The 17,044-nt window shown below is 37.1% G+C and overlaps 1 protein-coding gene across 5 annotated transcripts in view; it reads right to left on the bottom strand.

Moving 5' to 3' along the window:
- Positions 1–17,044, bottom strand: part of LOC128679414 (uncharacterized) — a 115,547-nt gene that overhangs the window by 45,892 nt on the left and 52,611 nt on the right. For 4 of the 5 annotated variants that reach the window (XM_053761653.1, XM_053761648.2, XM_053761651.2 and 1 more), the window contains one exon: positions 4,149–4,328. In XM_053761653.1, coding sequence (XP_053617628.1) covers positions 4,149–4,328 — 180 coding nt within the window. Of the gene's footprint in view, positions 1–4,148; positions 4,329–16,837; positions 17,008–17,044 lie in introns of those variants that run through there. The other variant, XM_053761652.2, reaches the window with a different exon arrangement.

Below are 17,044 nucleotides of genomic sequence, written 5' to 3'. Positions count from 1 at the left end.
ACGTGTAAGGCAGACAGATAACAAATCGCGTTATGAAGTTATTTTTGAACGCACTTTAAAGACTGGAAGCAACTATGATTACGAGACAGCCATTATGAAAATCAGTATAGGAACACTGATTTACTATTATTCTATACTAGCTGCGCCCTGGGGCTTCGCTCCCGTGGGAATTTCGGGATAAAAAGTACCCTATGTGTTATTCCAGATTATTTTCTACCCGTATACCAAATTTAGAAGCGATGGTGGTGTAATGGTTAAGACGCCCGCCTGTGGATCGAAAGGTCCCAGGTTCGAATCCTATTCGAGCCGTGCTCGTGAGTTTGTATACCAATCTGACTCATGTATTCATCGTCCACCACTTGCTTCCGGTGAAGGAAAACATCGTGAGGAAATCTGCACACTTTGATTGATTTGTTCGTAATGGTTTTTTTGTCTCGAATGATTCCTAATACATACCAATATTAAAAATATTGTTAGATATGTCGACAGAGTGCTCCGCGAACACCATTAGAGCCGGGACCCGCGTGTCGATTCCCGTCGAATAGTGTTGGGTCATGCCCGAAGCTTGCTAATGAAAGCGTGTTTGTTTGTGCTTCTTTTACGTCAAACGGAGGACTCGGTTGAGGTGATTTGAACTAGATAGAGACACAATTTTATCCGCGACCAAAGTCACGGGCAACATTTATTAGGTCATGTAAAATACAGGTGCTAAATCTCGGTAAAGAAGGAAGCTCATCCATGACAGCCTGCAATGCAGCGACGTACGTCACTGTCAAATGTCGACACAACGTACCGCTACGGAGGACGGAGCAGTGAGGCGCGCACTCTTTACGAAACAATAGTAAAAAGTTTAAAACACTGTTGTGTGTTTCGTTCTTCAACAATCCGCATTTTTTTTATATATATTTTTTAATTTGCTTACAATATGAGTTGCGTTGATTCTACGTTTTTGCGTGTTGCTTGGGTTTTTCGTTGTACACTTACACAGTTTAATATTAGATTGTAGGTCATTTGGGCGCTTTTTATGCTTTTTGGTCGGGTCACGCAAGGTTAGATTGAGGGTATATAGATTGTCATGAAGTACCTACATTTTAAGGATGTCCGTCCACATGAAACTTAGCGTAAGCGAAAACGAACAATAATGAAAGAACCAAGCTAAATGAGTCCAAATTAAGTGTGGCCTGAGGGCCCACTTCATGAAATTCTTGGAAAATATGCTTGGGATTTAGTAAACATACCAAAAGATTGCGAAAGTTCCAATTGTGAAAGCCAAATGAGCGAATTAAGATGTTTTAAGTCGGTACCTCAGTGCTTCTATTGTGGTTTGAGGACCCATCTGTATCTCAAAAACTAGTATACATGCTACAGATCCATCCATCCGAGACATAGAGACATATCGACATACAATACAAAAATATATATGTAGGATACAAATTGGATATTTGGTACAAATCAACAAACAAATTGGATATTGGATACAAATAAATAATAAAAGTTTCTGAAGAGCCACACGCCTTCTTTCTCTTGCCGAATGCTGGCTAACACTGATGTCTGATTTCGTTCCAGTCGCCTAAAGGCATCAGACTTGACTTTTACGACCACCGCCATGTAGATGTAGTCGTTTCACACACATTATGAAGTCAAGCTGTGTGTAGAATTCCTCACGGTGTTTTCCAACGGTGAAACGTGAATGCAACCCGTTTTTGTTTATGATATCTGCATTACACAATGTTTCTTACACAGAGAAAACACAATGCACAGACGAGACAAAGAAACGTTTGTTGTCAAGGAATCTACTGCTCTGAAGAAATGAGAGGTGCACTAAGATCTCTGCCAGTCGCAATATTCATGTCAGATATAAAACCGTAATAATCACATTCTCTTTGCAATTCGAATGGATATTCTGGAGAATGCCTCACAATCTCAAAAAAAAAAGTATATTTTTATTACTTCTGTTCAAGCGAACAGGCTTTTTTTAATTAAATTGAAATATACACATAGTGACAATGTATCGAGTTTGCGCATCTTTTGTCCGTGGTAAACACGAGATGAGCTCAAATAAGAAATATTTGTTTGTCATCAGAAAGTAGTTGGTCCTGAATGCTTACCATCGTGTGAATTATATGATATCACAATAGCCGAGTCAGATTTCTTCATTCGTGAGAGCGCTGTATGGCTATATTATATTTCGATTCTGCGAACGCCCGTGGGAGACTAAAGATTGTAATTTATGTCTGTTTATTTGCCTCGTTGTTATCGCAGGAATAGTCAGGTTACCAAAAGTTTGCGAAATTCTAATATTACAAGGATAAGACTGTTACCTAACTTTTTGTTATCTGTTAAATTACCTTTTACTTTTTCCACGTTAAAATTTACTTACTTTTTCACGTCAAATTCGAAACTACAATTAAATAACACTTTATTGTACATAATAAAAATATAGGTACAGTTATAATCATAACTTCATTATATGCGGTGTGTTATTGCTAACACTGGTGTCAGATTTTATTCAAGTCACCTAATGGCATCCGATATGATTTTTACGACTACTTACCGCCATCTAGCGGCAGGTCGCATACACACTAATGAACTAAACTGTCCACCAGTGTGCATGTTTCCCTCACGATGTTTTCCTTCAGCGGAATAAAGTGGTCGTCGATGAAAACAGTTATACATGAGTCACGATTTGTAGGTATACAAACTCATTCGAACCTGGGACCTTTCGATCACAGACGTTCAGTCTTAACCACTGTGCCACCACCAGCATTTAAACATAAAAATGGTGATTTATCATCCGCAACGTATTCGTGTTGCCATATTGAGAAGGCAAGGGTCAAGGTCGCAAACACATTGATTTGCGAACACGTTTTTTGCGCGGACACAACATCCTGCTATGAATACTTACACATTTATGTGCTGTACATTGAGTCATATCCCTTTACATACGTAGTTAATGAATGAATTTATAACTCCTAGTGAAATAGAGTTACATTGAACTGATGTTCGTCGTTCTAGTTTGACGTCCACGAAAGAATGTCCCGTGGATGTCGTACTAGGCGACTGAGGGATAAAAATCCTTGACAGCTAGCTATCAGCAACAGATAACCACAGCCGAGGAAGAATCCACGAAGATAAAAAGTGAGAAAAAAAGGGGAATTGCCATCAAGTCAAATTAGACAGCACAGAGTTTTAAGTCCTATTAATATTATAAAAATGCGAAAGTTTGCAAGGATGTGTCTGTGTATGTATGTATATTGTATGTATATATGTTAGTTACTCATTCACGCAAAATATACTAGGTCAATTGTTATGAAATTTAGTATACGGGTAGAATATACTTTTTATCTCAAAATCCCCACGGGAGCGAAGCCCTGGGTCGCAGCTACATACGAGTACAAATCTGTGTCGGATACCTTTTCCATGTGTTAAAAAAGTGTCACATGTTGGAGTCAAAAAGCGTTATAATTATACTTTAATGAGAACAAAAAATACTCATCATCGTCATCATATGCATTATTGTACGGCAGAATTGATACACTGCATGAATTATGACAATGTTCTTGAATATGTCTATTTTATCTAGAGCATACATACTTTTTACAATTCTCTGACCTTGTCATCTACCCTATTAGCTAATTATCTAGTTGCTTCGTTAGCTAGAACAATAGACATTCAGCATCCAAAGTTGTCTATGGCACAATAGCCGGAGATAAGGCGGTATTGTGGGCCAAACAGACAGTGTGTGTTGTGTTTGTGTACAAAGATTTGCCGTACAAAATAAAATATAAGGAAATAAGTAGGTACTAAGAGATCAAAAGAATATAAGAGATTCCCGTCAGCGGTGGTTGCAGAAGGGAGTACTGCTGTACTGGGCGTAAGACTCCACTGGCATGACCCAAAGCCATGATGACATGTCATGAAATGACAACGAAATATTGTACTCCTCTAGAAGAAAATACCAGGAGACTAGATGAAGATAAGAGGTTTTGCCTATATATGAGAGCCGCGGAGCCCTACCGGGGGTACCTCAAGGCTCTTAATTCCAAAGTTACATTGCAAGATGAACCTGTCATCAACGGCGGCCGGTGATCTGACCCGTCTAATACAAAAAGTATTAGGAGACTAGAAGAATATAAGAGTTTGTTTACCTGTATGTGAGAGCCGCGGAACCGTACCCGGGCTGGTGCAGTCGCAGCTGGGGGGAGTACTGGGGGGCGTAAGGCGCCGCTGGCGTGCCCCGGGGCTGCGGCACCGCCACCACGCCGCCCCCCGCCGGCTTGCCGCCGTATGCCAGCGCGCCGCCGTGACCGTGTTCGGACTGCCCGGGCCTGGAAACAAACAGAGACAATGTTATTCATTGATTTATTTTCTTTTTTGATGTCTCTTTCTTTGTAGCCTTTCAGTTTTTAAGAATAAACTGTGACTTTACGACTGGCCACGAATGATGTTGTTGCCTATCAGTTCTCAAGTCTCTTCTTATGCCCAAGTCATCGCATACGTTATCCTCGAGAGGATATGGGATGGTCCTTATTCTGTCTAGCGCAGAAATCACATATATTTCTTTATGAGTTGAGTTCTTGTTGAGACCAATATACACAAAATGACAAGCACATCGTTCATATCAAAATAGGAAAACTAAAAAAAGTTAAAAAACGTTTAGTACGAGAGGAATACTTCAGAAATCACAAGGTTCTTCCGTAATTATATAAAACAAAGAGACTGTTACGATGATTAGCAAAAACTGAAGTTGTCCACTTGACTCAAGAAGTGTTACCAGTAAGTACACAAGACCACACGAGCTGGAGTACATAATGTAAAACTAAAAATTCTTCTCAAGCTTCACCATCATGTTTTTTTTTTGTAAAAAATATCAATTCTCATGAATGTATAACGATACATGTACAATGTCGGACTTATCCTATCCATGTAGGGATCTCTTACAGTCAACCGGCGATAGGTTTAGAGGACAGTATAAAGGCTAGTTAGTTCGTTATGCTCATCCTGAGCCATTAGACCTGAATCATCATCCGCCTACCCTCATACCACTTTATGTGATGTTCGATATGTGTCAGTCACCTCCACTTTTCCCTATCTTACGTCAACCGATCTGTGGTTCTTTCTAGTAATGTCATGTAGATCACATTCCGTCCTTCTCTTCCTTTGCTTTGTCTCTCTCTAATCTGAATGATTTCCCGGCACTTTCCTCCGCCATAGTTCTACATCGGCCTTCTTACTTATTAGAGAAAATTTATCATACGAAATGCTGTTTTAAAAGTGTAACGCAACTTTGTTCGCCGTTCGTTAGGGTAACATTTCTTTGCATAGCTTTGTGGATGCCAGCTCCAGACCATTACCATAAAATTTGCATCTCAGCTTATTCAAATGACCCAGAGAACTCTTAAATAAGGACTTGATTTTTTTGTCTTCGAGCTCCATAAATTCCGCTTTTGTAAAAAACATTTATTTTTAGTATCTTCCATGAAAGAAAAACATCTGGCAACTCGCCCTGTCTATACAGCTAAACGTGGCCTTCGAGTTCCGTCTACCCCGTAAGGGTTACAGACGTGATACGGTTTTTTGAATATACCAAATATTTCTTCTACCTATCTATATATATATAGATAGACTATAGTATTATTATAAAGAGGTAAGCGTTTCGTGACTTTGTGAGTTTGTATGTTTGAGGCGGGTAATCTCCAAAACTACCGAACCGATTCATAGTCGTATTCCATTTCCAAATTCTTTCACCATTAGGAAGGTATAAATTATCCAAGATTGCTATAGGCTATATTTTATCTCAAAATTCCCACGGGAACGAAGCCTCTGGCAACATCTAGTGTTCAATAAAAAATAATTCTAATTTTGAAACCAAAGAGAAAAATGCTGCAATATGCGCGATGGTACAGTTTTCTGTATATATGTGTCTTATCGTTTGCCCCAAACTAAAAGTCGTTGAACTTTGGCCCAATATTTTTTAATTATGTTATTAAGCTTATCAGATTATAAAAAAATCATGTCATTTATATATATCCTGTCCTGCCCAGGCTTTCTGATAGAATCGAGAAACATGTACGTACATCTTACTGTATCTAATACGAAAAACAGAAAGACTTGCCATGAGGATAGCTCCGGAATCAATCCGAAACACTTAACTTCCATCTGACTTCTCCTTCTTCCTTTCTCTAAAACATTTTTAAGTACACTCATTCCACAGGATCCTGCTCGTTACATTTTTATTACTCATGTCATTACATAGTCACACTAATTTCTTCAATTGTATCAAAGTGAGAGAAGCTTTCAATTGGCCTTATTATTGAATAGGAATTTGTATTGTATCCTTTTGTAAACACTGCTGGTTTCTTTGATAAATAAAATAAAAATAAAAATAGAAACTAGCCGGCTTGACCGACTTAACAAGGGAGTGTTATAGTTATCATATACAGAAATAGCAAAGATCGTTGCTATCTCTGTTTGGTCTTATGGTTGACTGGTAGAGAATGCCATGTGGCGTTAAGGACTTTTTGTAAAATAATTATTTATTTGCGGAAGTCACGGCTTTTTGAAAAAAAAAAATAATTTTTCAAAATAACATAACATAGTGAACATATGACGATGTCTTATATAATTTTTGTATAAATTATTTCAATTGAAATTTTGAATTAGATACTTTTTTGCAACTTCTTGTAATAAAGTTATTAAATAAAACAATATACGACCATTCTGTGGGTATTGTATATATAATTTAAGTCGCAACAAATAAAATGTCTAAATTGTTCATGTCTAGCGATGGATCGGATAAGGCTGCGGTCTTTGTGAGGGCGGGGGCGGTCTATGGTGAAATGCTTTTGGTACAAAAATAGGTGAACAGTTCGACACGAAGGGTGTTGGCATTTGATTAATAGTTCACAATCATGTAATACTGTTTGTGTCGTGCGTGTTATTTTATTTTTGTGTAACGAAACTTTATTTTTTTATTTAACCATTCTACGGATGACGAATGATCAAAATCACACACCAGAATACATTACATATATTTAGTATTTATTACACGCAAACGCATGAATTCTTTAAGCTACACTATTACTTATTTTCCCATTGATTTCTCTATGAATAAATAATCATTATGACAGGTTTACATAAGGGCTTCGTCGAAACCAGATACATGCTTAGAAACATTCACCGGCCTAACGTCTATTTGGTACGTTTGATGAATAGAGAATACCATACTTTGGCGTTAAAACCACCATTCGTACATATTTATTCTAATTTTTAGCAATAAAGTTTGTAATTTAAAAAAAGCAATGCATTATGGAGTATTTTATTAATTTATTTACCAATTTATGTGCACGAAACAGATTATATAAGAAAAATAAAAAGTGGAATAATAGTACATAGGTACTGCTTATTTCTAAAGAAATCTCTTCCAGTAGACCCGAGAGAGGAAAGAGGAAAGAGTAAAGTGAGTATTTCATTATTAATTAAGTATTTCATTTCATTAAGTTTTCAAGTGGGCTTTATCTAGCCTAGCAGCTATCTCGTGGGATAGCATCTAGCAACCTATTACCATTCCACCAATAAGATCACCTCCAGATTCAGATAACCGTGGAGTTCGATTTACTCGAGTTCTAACGACTTATTGTTTATTCTGTACCTGCTCCTGAAATCCGCTACCGCTTTTAACATAAACCGCTACCGTTTCGCGAGGCATCCCGTTCGAATTGACAGGTCGTGACTCATCGAACCCGTACCAATGTGGTAGCTACCGGGTGACTAACCCCAAGGTGAACCTGACTCAATGCCCCAGCTGAATATTACATAGCGCTAGCTATTATTTTTATGGGTTTTTTGTCATTTATTGCTGATGTACCTACCTGCATAATTATGTACGGGTGTCGGCACGGATCTGTATGACGAGGGAAGAGCAATTAATTTTTGGTAGGTCGATGTGTTGAGTACATACATTTTAATAATTAGTGCAGCTTTTTTCAAAAGCGCGACGGAGCAGTGGGGCCAGGCGCCAATTTTACGGTATCGAAGAAATTCAGACGGTATTCTACCAGATGGCGTTATTCCTATCCTTAATGCCGGCTCCACACTATCGCCGAACTTGGACAGATATCGACACAATCGAATGCATGAAACATTGCGCGTAATTTGTACGAGTGCTTTTATTTACCTTTTAGTTCAAGTTCGGCGAACAGCTAACACTAAGTTCACATTTTATTGTGTTTAATAACAAAAACTCATACTATGGCCTCGTTAGTCTAAACCTAATGCCGGCTCCAATCTGTCGCCAAAGAGTTCGCCGAACTATTTGCGGATTCGGTATACATTGCTGATCGGTATTCATTGCGAGGCAAAAGCACTCGTACATAACACGCAATGTTCTCGCATTCGCGTCGGAGTTCGACAGTGTGAATCTGGCATAAAACATAGTTAATTTGATGTAAACCCATGCTATTGTAAGCAAGTTGATGAGACCTAATTTGTTTTTAATTGTAATTTACTTGTTATTGTTCGCTACGAAAAGGTTTATTGGTCTGGGAATTAGTGCGCTAACGTTAATTAACTTCTGGTGCTCCTTGCACGATTTTATAATGTGAAAACACTTAAGCTTCTTAGGCCGACGTTCATAGATTCTATTTACTACCTAAGTAAAGTTGGTTTCTCTCTCTGCTAGCTCTCGCTGACTGCGAAGTTACCGGCTGTGAGGCCGCGAAACCGCGAACCATACAAAAGAAATATTCAAATTGTAAAGATTCGTGTTACCAAATCCACAGTCCGCTGACAACAGCCTTCTTTGGGAATGTTATTGACTGTAATTTTACAATCGGCCGCCTGTCTGACATCAACCCTTTTTGGAAATGCTCTTTTTAGCTAACAGCTGCCAAGACCGTACTAAGCCTCGTAAGACAAGAATATGGAATATTGTTAAATATATTAAATTGTATATAGCATTAACTTCGCCATTTGTTTATAAGTATATTTTTACTTGGAACAATACAGTTTTATAAATAAAAATAAATAGACAGAAACCAAAGCAGATGATATAAAAAGCAAATATACAAAATACAGAATCAATTTCATATTTGTTTTAAAGGTAAAAAAGATAATAACGTAGCTAAAAGATTAGGAAAAATTCATTGTGTCTTCATTGTGTGCAAAATTACTGGATTCCAGAGAAAAAATCTTACTCATGAAAAAAGAGTAGTATTTGTTGCTGGCAACACAAAGTTGATTTATTATTTTTTAATTTTTATAACGTTGTTACTCTGAAAATTTTCGGCTACGAAGTCTGTCATATGTGTGTCCCAAATAATATAAAAACAAAATACATTTATTTATACAGCAATCGTCTTTGGAATTAAACAAGATCCTAACAGTATTTGATGACCTCAAAGAATGCTAAACTCACGACAATGTAACTAAGTATAATGTTTACCAACATAAAATCTTGAAACAATGGCGGGCAGCCTTCACAGCTATATAAAAAAGAATTAATTCACTAAAAAACTTGAGTCCAATAAAAAGCGGATACTATGTAGATGTGTAATCTGTTTTTGGTTGGATGGAAAAATACAATATTATGTTTATGTACAGTCAACAGCACATCAAGTTACCTTGCATGAAACCTCTATGTCGCGGTGATAGCAGCGAGTTTGCAATGAATTTTGGTAGGTTGATATGTTGACTGTATTTACTTTGTGTGTTCTAACAAGTACGTTACGTCTCTCACAACACGGCTCGAATTTGATGGAAGCTTGTATGAAATTCTTCATAGTCGTATTCCATTTCCAAATTCTTTCACCATTAGGAAGGTATACATTATCCAAGATTAAATTGCTATAGGCTATATTTTCTAAATTCCCACCGAAGCGGAGCTCCGGGCAACATTTGGTCTGGAATATAAAGAGCTAGCTAAAAAGGTGCCATTAATATTTATTGTTCATATTACATCAAAGTCCCCTTTACTTGCCACCAGACGAGGTTTACCAAGCACTCCACGCATAAATATTCATATAGCTCTTGGTTTTGCCACGTAAATTTCCTACATGAACAGTTATTTTACCGGCAAAATATTCTGTGACCTAACCTATGTCCTTCTCCACACTTCAAACTACGTGTATGCAAAATTTCATTTCAAGAAGATTGGTTGAGTAGTTTGTGCGTGAAGAGGTAACTAACGAACTTACTTTCTTGTTTATAATATTAGTTAGAATTAGAATAATCCCGATCGGAGGTCCGGCCATTACGCACTAATTCCCAATACGTCCTCGGCCAAAAGCAGAAATCCGTCGAGCAGAAAGAAAAAAATATTTTTAATCGATGTGAGTTTTTAGCTGAGCGCGAATTGGAATGAGCGCCAACTGGCCTTGCTCTGAGATGACTGTATAGTAATAAATTGCGACCATTTTACTGTAAACTATATAGTTAACGGTACAGCCAATACAAAATATCCCCTATTACCGCGGAATAAAGATCTTAATGCCGCCTATACATCGCCGAACTTTAGCAGATACGGTATACATTGCTGGTTTTTAATTGCGGTATAAGATCTCATATAAACTACGCAATCTTCATGCATTCGCATAATATGCGATCGACTGTACGTATCTGTTGGAGTGCCCTTGAAACCTAACTTCGATTTTCCACGAGCTGTGAAAGCAAAAGTATAAACTATTTGTGGGAGGCGGGCGTTTTGCAGGCCAAAGCCGGATGCAGGGCTGGCAGTTGGCAAGTTAAAAAGTCTTCTTTTTTTATTAACCCCCGACGCAAAAAGAGGGGTTGTGTCTGCCTGTCTGTGTACGTGGCACCGTAACTCATCAACGTGTGAACCGATTTGGATGCGTTTTTTTTTTTTAATTTAATAGCCAATTTTTATGCGGTGGTTATTTAGATATGTTTGATCAAAATCGGTTCAGCCGTTCAAAAGTTGTAGCGAAATGAATATTGAAAGTCGGGAGTTTTTTTTTCGTTTTCTTTCGTTTCGTAAATTGATCAAAAATAAATCAAAACATAATTATGGAATTTCATAATACATTATTTTTTATAGCTGCCAGAGCTACAAAAATGTTACTATAGTTTAGATAATTTTTTAAATGACAAATGCTTAAAGTAGATTTTGACTGATTTAATCGATGTTGACAATTAATTGATATTTGTAAGTCTATAACACAGAGCACAGTGATACTTGCCTACCCATCGACTTCAACTGTATTACATCCTATGTCTCACAAATAAACATTCTTATTCTTAAAGACATAAATATGAAAATTGCTCACGCAGCAACCCTAACTACGGACGCCCCGACCCGGACGCAACATCCAATAATTTCCGTATTAAACGCGCCCCTAGATGGCGCTGCCCGAACGTTGAAAGGAAATTAAAACATTCACATATACCTGATAAATAAATATATACATAAACGACAGCGCTCTTATACGTGTTGCTACTGGGATATTATTTAATCTGTGTTGCGCAGATATGCGAACGATTTAACGTTTATAATAACACTGCTGACTGACACCGCTGCTGATCTCTGCTGTTATTAATATAAATAAAAGTAAATAAACATTTTATAACATGGGTGACACGACAGCTAACATAAACATTTATTATCATTATGGATGAGTTGCACTATCAACTTTGACGAAGGACGACGGGCCTCCGAGGTTGCGCCTTGCGTAAATTCTTATTTTCACATATGTGTGTGTGTTTTTGAGTTCATTTAATATTTTATGAATTATTAAAAAGGTATCTTCTTCAATAAGAGTGCGCAAAAACGAAGTATAGATCATATTTCGTGCTATCTTTCAACAGAAAATAATTAATTTCATTATATAGGTACCGCCTATTAAAATGTAAGTTAAAGATTTTAAAAATCAACAAACATCTACAACAAGTACGTTAAATAATTACGTTTTTGAAAAAAAAACAGAATTCGTGGGCGTGGTAGTATCTAATAAAAATTTCCCAAAAATTACACGGAAAAAATGTTATTTTAAATTCATGACTCAATTTCATACATCGCGTCAACTATCAGTGTTTCTTTTAATAATACTATTATACTAGAACGAAAATAATTATTTACAAAACTTGGTATGTATGGTATATATATACAATAACTTGGTATTCTCGTATTGTATTATGACGAAAATTACATAACTGTGTCACACATGTGGTTATCTTAACGACCTAAACTTGATGATGCTGAACTATACGAGTACGTACTTTATTAATGCATCGCCCCTTTGTTACCATCGGGTTGAGCTTAGGTTGGTACATTTAACTGTAAATAAACCATCCTTGATTCATTTCCGATTCATCTCTATTACAACAGCATAGAGATCAATAAATACAACTTGACCTACTGGCTGGTATTCAAAGGGAATGAAACACGATGAGAAAATAAATACTTTTAACAGTAGGAATTCTCTCTAGAGCGCGGCGTTTGCGCGAAGATGGATTTACGCCCAGTGTTGTCCCATTTTCCTCCCAAACAGTCCGGCGGAAATCCGAAACTTTATTAAAGGACGCTGTTATTGCATGACTGTAATTAAAGATGTCTGTTTAGTTCGACTCACAGTCAACCATTTTGTGTTACATCGAGCATGTTCACATGAGAATTACGGCAATTTTCATCTTTAGCGACATCTTCAGTGACGGTTAGAGTTAATTTACTGAATGAAATATAAATAAAAATCTATTTAATTGTGTGCAACCTATGCCGATTGGAGACTTAATAAATAAACACCTAAGTATGAAGCATATAATTGCAGCTTGAAGATGACAAATGTCAGAATAATTGGCATCGAAAGAAAAATGCAAGAAAGTGACCTGCTGGACAGATCCCATGTGAACTTGGGTCAGAGTAGGCGGATGACGATGAAGTTTTGACAATAAAGCAACATAAGTGATGCTTTATTGTCAAAACGATGGAATCAAACAAGTTTTGCCAAACGCAAAATTTGCAAAATTCAAATTCCGTTCCTAATAGTATTTGTATATACTGGTTTCGATAAAGAACGAGAGATTCCCGTGGAAGGATTAGATATATGATTCAAGTTTACCGAGGTAATTATAACTTTGATAACATTCCATTATATGTTTTAATGGTAACTATAAAATTATATTATAAGTACTTGAATTTAAATTATACAACGACTTAGCTTAACGACTGCCATGCGTTGATAACAATCAAAATCAACGGCTTAACGTGCCTCCCGAAGCATGGTGCTCCAGATTAAACGCCTTTAGTGGCGATAGCGAGACTTTCTTCAGCTAGTTTCTCCTCCAATGTAGATGTACTAATCCAATGAACTTAACTACATAGTAAAACAAAGCATATTTAAAGCAATATAGACAGGTATAGCATAAAATAGATCGCTCTGAAGATCAATTATGGTGAGATTGAATTAAGCCTTATGGATACATCAATCTACGTTTTACAAATGCAAATCCAATCTGCTTATTCATCCATCGCTAGTCACTAGTGCTACTCTTGTATGTTCTGTTTATTTAAAAATAAATATCACTAAGTTGCTATGATGTTCATCAATTTAATGCAAGCGTTCAATCAAAATTAACAGTATAAAGTAAATTAATAATAGAAATAGACACATGTTAAATAGTGAAAAGGTCTGACTGGCAGCTAAGTATGTTGATGACCGTGTGAAGTGGAAACGGAAATATTGGAAATCTGACCCTGGGCTCTGATGGAAGAAATCAGGAAAACGATCAAATGAGAAAGAGAGATAGAACGATATGTTAAATAGAAAGACGCAATTATTTTTGTACGTTTTTTTTATACCAGCTTAAGTGAGTTAATGAATTAAACTCACCCAACAAACACAAATATAACTAATTGGGAATATCTATATTAAAACCTAAAGCTACCTTAATTAAGGCCAATCCAATTTGCACACAGGTAGATGTTTTGATTAATGTCCCTGACGAAAACGCGATAATGTGTAAACCTAATGAAATTGTCATCAATCAGACTAATGAAGCTCTATTGGATTAGGTAGATGCTGTACATATCATAACTATAGGTATACCTTTGAAAATAAACATGATTGATATGGTCAATCCATTCCATTGTAATTTTGTTGTAAAACATAAGTACCTTAAAGACAATATGACAATAAATGAGATTTTCTGATAATTTAGAAATGAAGACATGAGTAATTTTGAGATAGACAACGAAGCAAGACAAAATTGTAGACTTAGCTTAATAGCCGAAGAGGAGACAGCAATATACGAGCCTAATTCATTTAATGTTGTAGATCTACATCTAAACGACGAATGAGTTCAGAGAAAACCAAATAAGGAAAAGAAAATACGTTAAACGATTGCAAAATAAACAACAGAACGGTTCGAATCTAGAACACCTTTTAAAACCGTTTATTCACAAACTTAATTTCGCATGCATTTTGGGCGCCGTTACCGTTGTCGACCCAAAATTGCGGTAAACAGCGGATTGAATTTCAAATGACGTATACTTCCTGTATTAGGAAATAAACTAATAAATTGCGATTCAGAAATACCGTTCGGATCAAGAGTAGGCAACTTTTCCTTCGAACGTCATCATCTATCACTTGTTGTTTTGTATTTTTAGTCAGAATCGTCTATTTTAAAGGGCATCAGACGATTTAACCCTCAAAGTTTATCTTCATTCATTTTTTGTTTGTAACGTATAAACTCAAAAACTACTAGGCCAATTAGATAAAATTTGGCACAGAGATGAACGAAACCTTCAGGAGTGACATAGGCTGCTTTTTTATTATGGTTTTAACCGAGCGAAGCCGGGGCGGGCCACTAGTGCGGATTTCAAATTTGTAGTGATGAGAATGTTCATCAAAGTAGTTAAAATGTCCATCTTTTATATAATAATGTTATTCGTAACGTTCCTAAATCGTAACTTGAAATAGTTTGTGGTTAACACAGGTCCTCCTTCTCGTTCATTCTATTTGATACCTTCATTTTCATTTTGTGTCGCATACTTGGAAACCATAAAAAGTCAACAAAATCTGTCAAAATTAAACCTTCCTAAAAAGCCAGTCTCATAACACTCTTAGATCAGTCCTTGACATTTCGTGACCTGTATCAATAAATTACTGAATAAACTTCAAAAAACAGATTACTGTCTAATAATAGATGGCTGCAGTTCCCATCTGTTGGAGACCAGTGTCTGTTTTCGAAACGGTTCTAAGAACACTGCACTTGTGTCCGACAGCGCCGGCTGTGTATAAAAATAAATACAATGAACACTTTCCCGCGCATCGGCCATTTCGCAAATGTTGTAAGTGAACATTCGGAACACCGCAAATCCAATCGTATGCTGTTGCGTTAAAGTCGAAATTAGAAAATAGAGTTGGGAAATTACGTTGTTCATTTTGTCGAGAATGCGATGCGTCACGGAGTGGCGGAGGGAGGTGGGGGCGTGGGGAGCGGGGCGCCGATCAGGTCATCGTGCTAAGCGCGATGTACATATGTATAGCTAGCTACAGTTGATGAAATCTGTAGTACTGGTAGGTAGGTACTATGTCGGCGTACGCTACGTTGTTGCTAGCCGGCTCGAAGGTCGCGCGAGATAGGCGCACGGCAGATATGGCGTGGCGATGTTTGGGTTCACAAAGGCATTTGACGTTCGACTACTTGTGTATTCCGCAGTGCAAACGAGGACAGCGCTGAGAATGAAGGTTCTGACAGTTCTGTATCTTTTTGGACTTCGTACTTTACCCCTTGTTTATGATGTCTGCTTTTATAACTTGAACATTTCAGAGCGAATTTATGAAACATATTTCTCATCGACCATTAGTTTGAATGGAAATATCACTATGTAAAAGTGTTTATGTGTTAGGTCATAAACACTTTCTAATGTACCAGGAATAGTCCTGGTACATTAGATGCGAACATAAAGACATCTGCAAAATAAAATGGCCCACAGTTTCCTGTCATATGTCCACATAACGGTCCAGATAGAACTCTGACATGATAGATATATGCCAATTTATTCAATATTTCCCGCATGTACAGGCAAAGGGGGGCAGGTGCTCTTTATTTCCGCGCTCTTGTTACGCCCATGAGCAATAAGTCAATTCCCCATATTTTTTACGATTTCCATAGATTAGCAATTGGAGAAACTGGTCTTTGGAGTAATTATGATGGTGGAACTTGACAACCGTCAGTCATTTATGTTTTTTGTCAAGAAAAGTTGGCTATTCAAAGATCCATATAGAACTTCTACCCTTGTCAGTATTACTATCTTCAACATTATAAATGTTAAAGTAAAATATAAATAAATCGTTCTCTTCTTCATCATCTTGCAACTCATTCACGCCCCAATCTCGGAGAAGATTTTAGTGAAGTTTTACTACAGGTAGAAATTTATGTATAGATTTTTTTTTGTGCGAAACACAGGAATACCTCGTGTCTCGGATGCACCTGGTCTTAATGCTATTACGTGTCTGCGAAAGTAAGGACCCCGTTTCCCAACCTTTATTTCGTTCAACTATTTAAACGAAGTTACGTACGAGATATATACTGCACCACACATACCTACAAATAGTATACTGTAATCCCACTAAAGACACATCATCCTTTGCATTTAGCAAATGCTATGTTTGTTACGCAATCACGCTAAATCTACTTAACGTATTACGATGAAATTTGGTACACGAGTAGAATATAGATGAATGTGGTACTTTTTATCCCGGAAATTCCACAAGAGCGCTGCCACGAGGCACAACTAGCACAATGTTAAAACATACTCATAAAATATTAAATTTCACTCCAACTGCACTGTTCAAAACATAATTTTAAAAATTTTTCTGACCTTTTCTCATCGAAATTCCACACTTCGGGGTTCAATATCATCACTTTCCGATCACACGCACATCACTGACACACACACACACACGATTCGGCACAACAAAAACACAATGGTGTGACAAAAATGTGTTTCGCAGTCGCTCGGCGCACGGGTTGCGTCATGGACGGGCGACACGCTACTGACAAACTATAGCATGGATGATTGTAAACA

The sequence above is a fragment of the Plodia interpunctella genome, chromosome 21 (assembly GCF_027563975.2).
Source record: "Plodia interpunctella isolate USDA-ARS_2022_Savannah chromosome 21, ilPloInte3.2, whole genome shotgun sequence".
NCBI lineage: Eukaryota > Metazoa > Arthropoda > Insecta > Lepidoptera > Pyralidae > Plodia > Plodia interpunctella.
The sequence above is the reverse complement of the archived record's forward strand: the minus strand, read 5'-3'. Positions and strand labels throughout refer to the sequence as shown.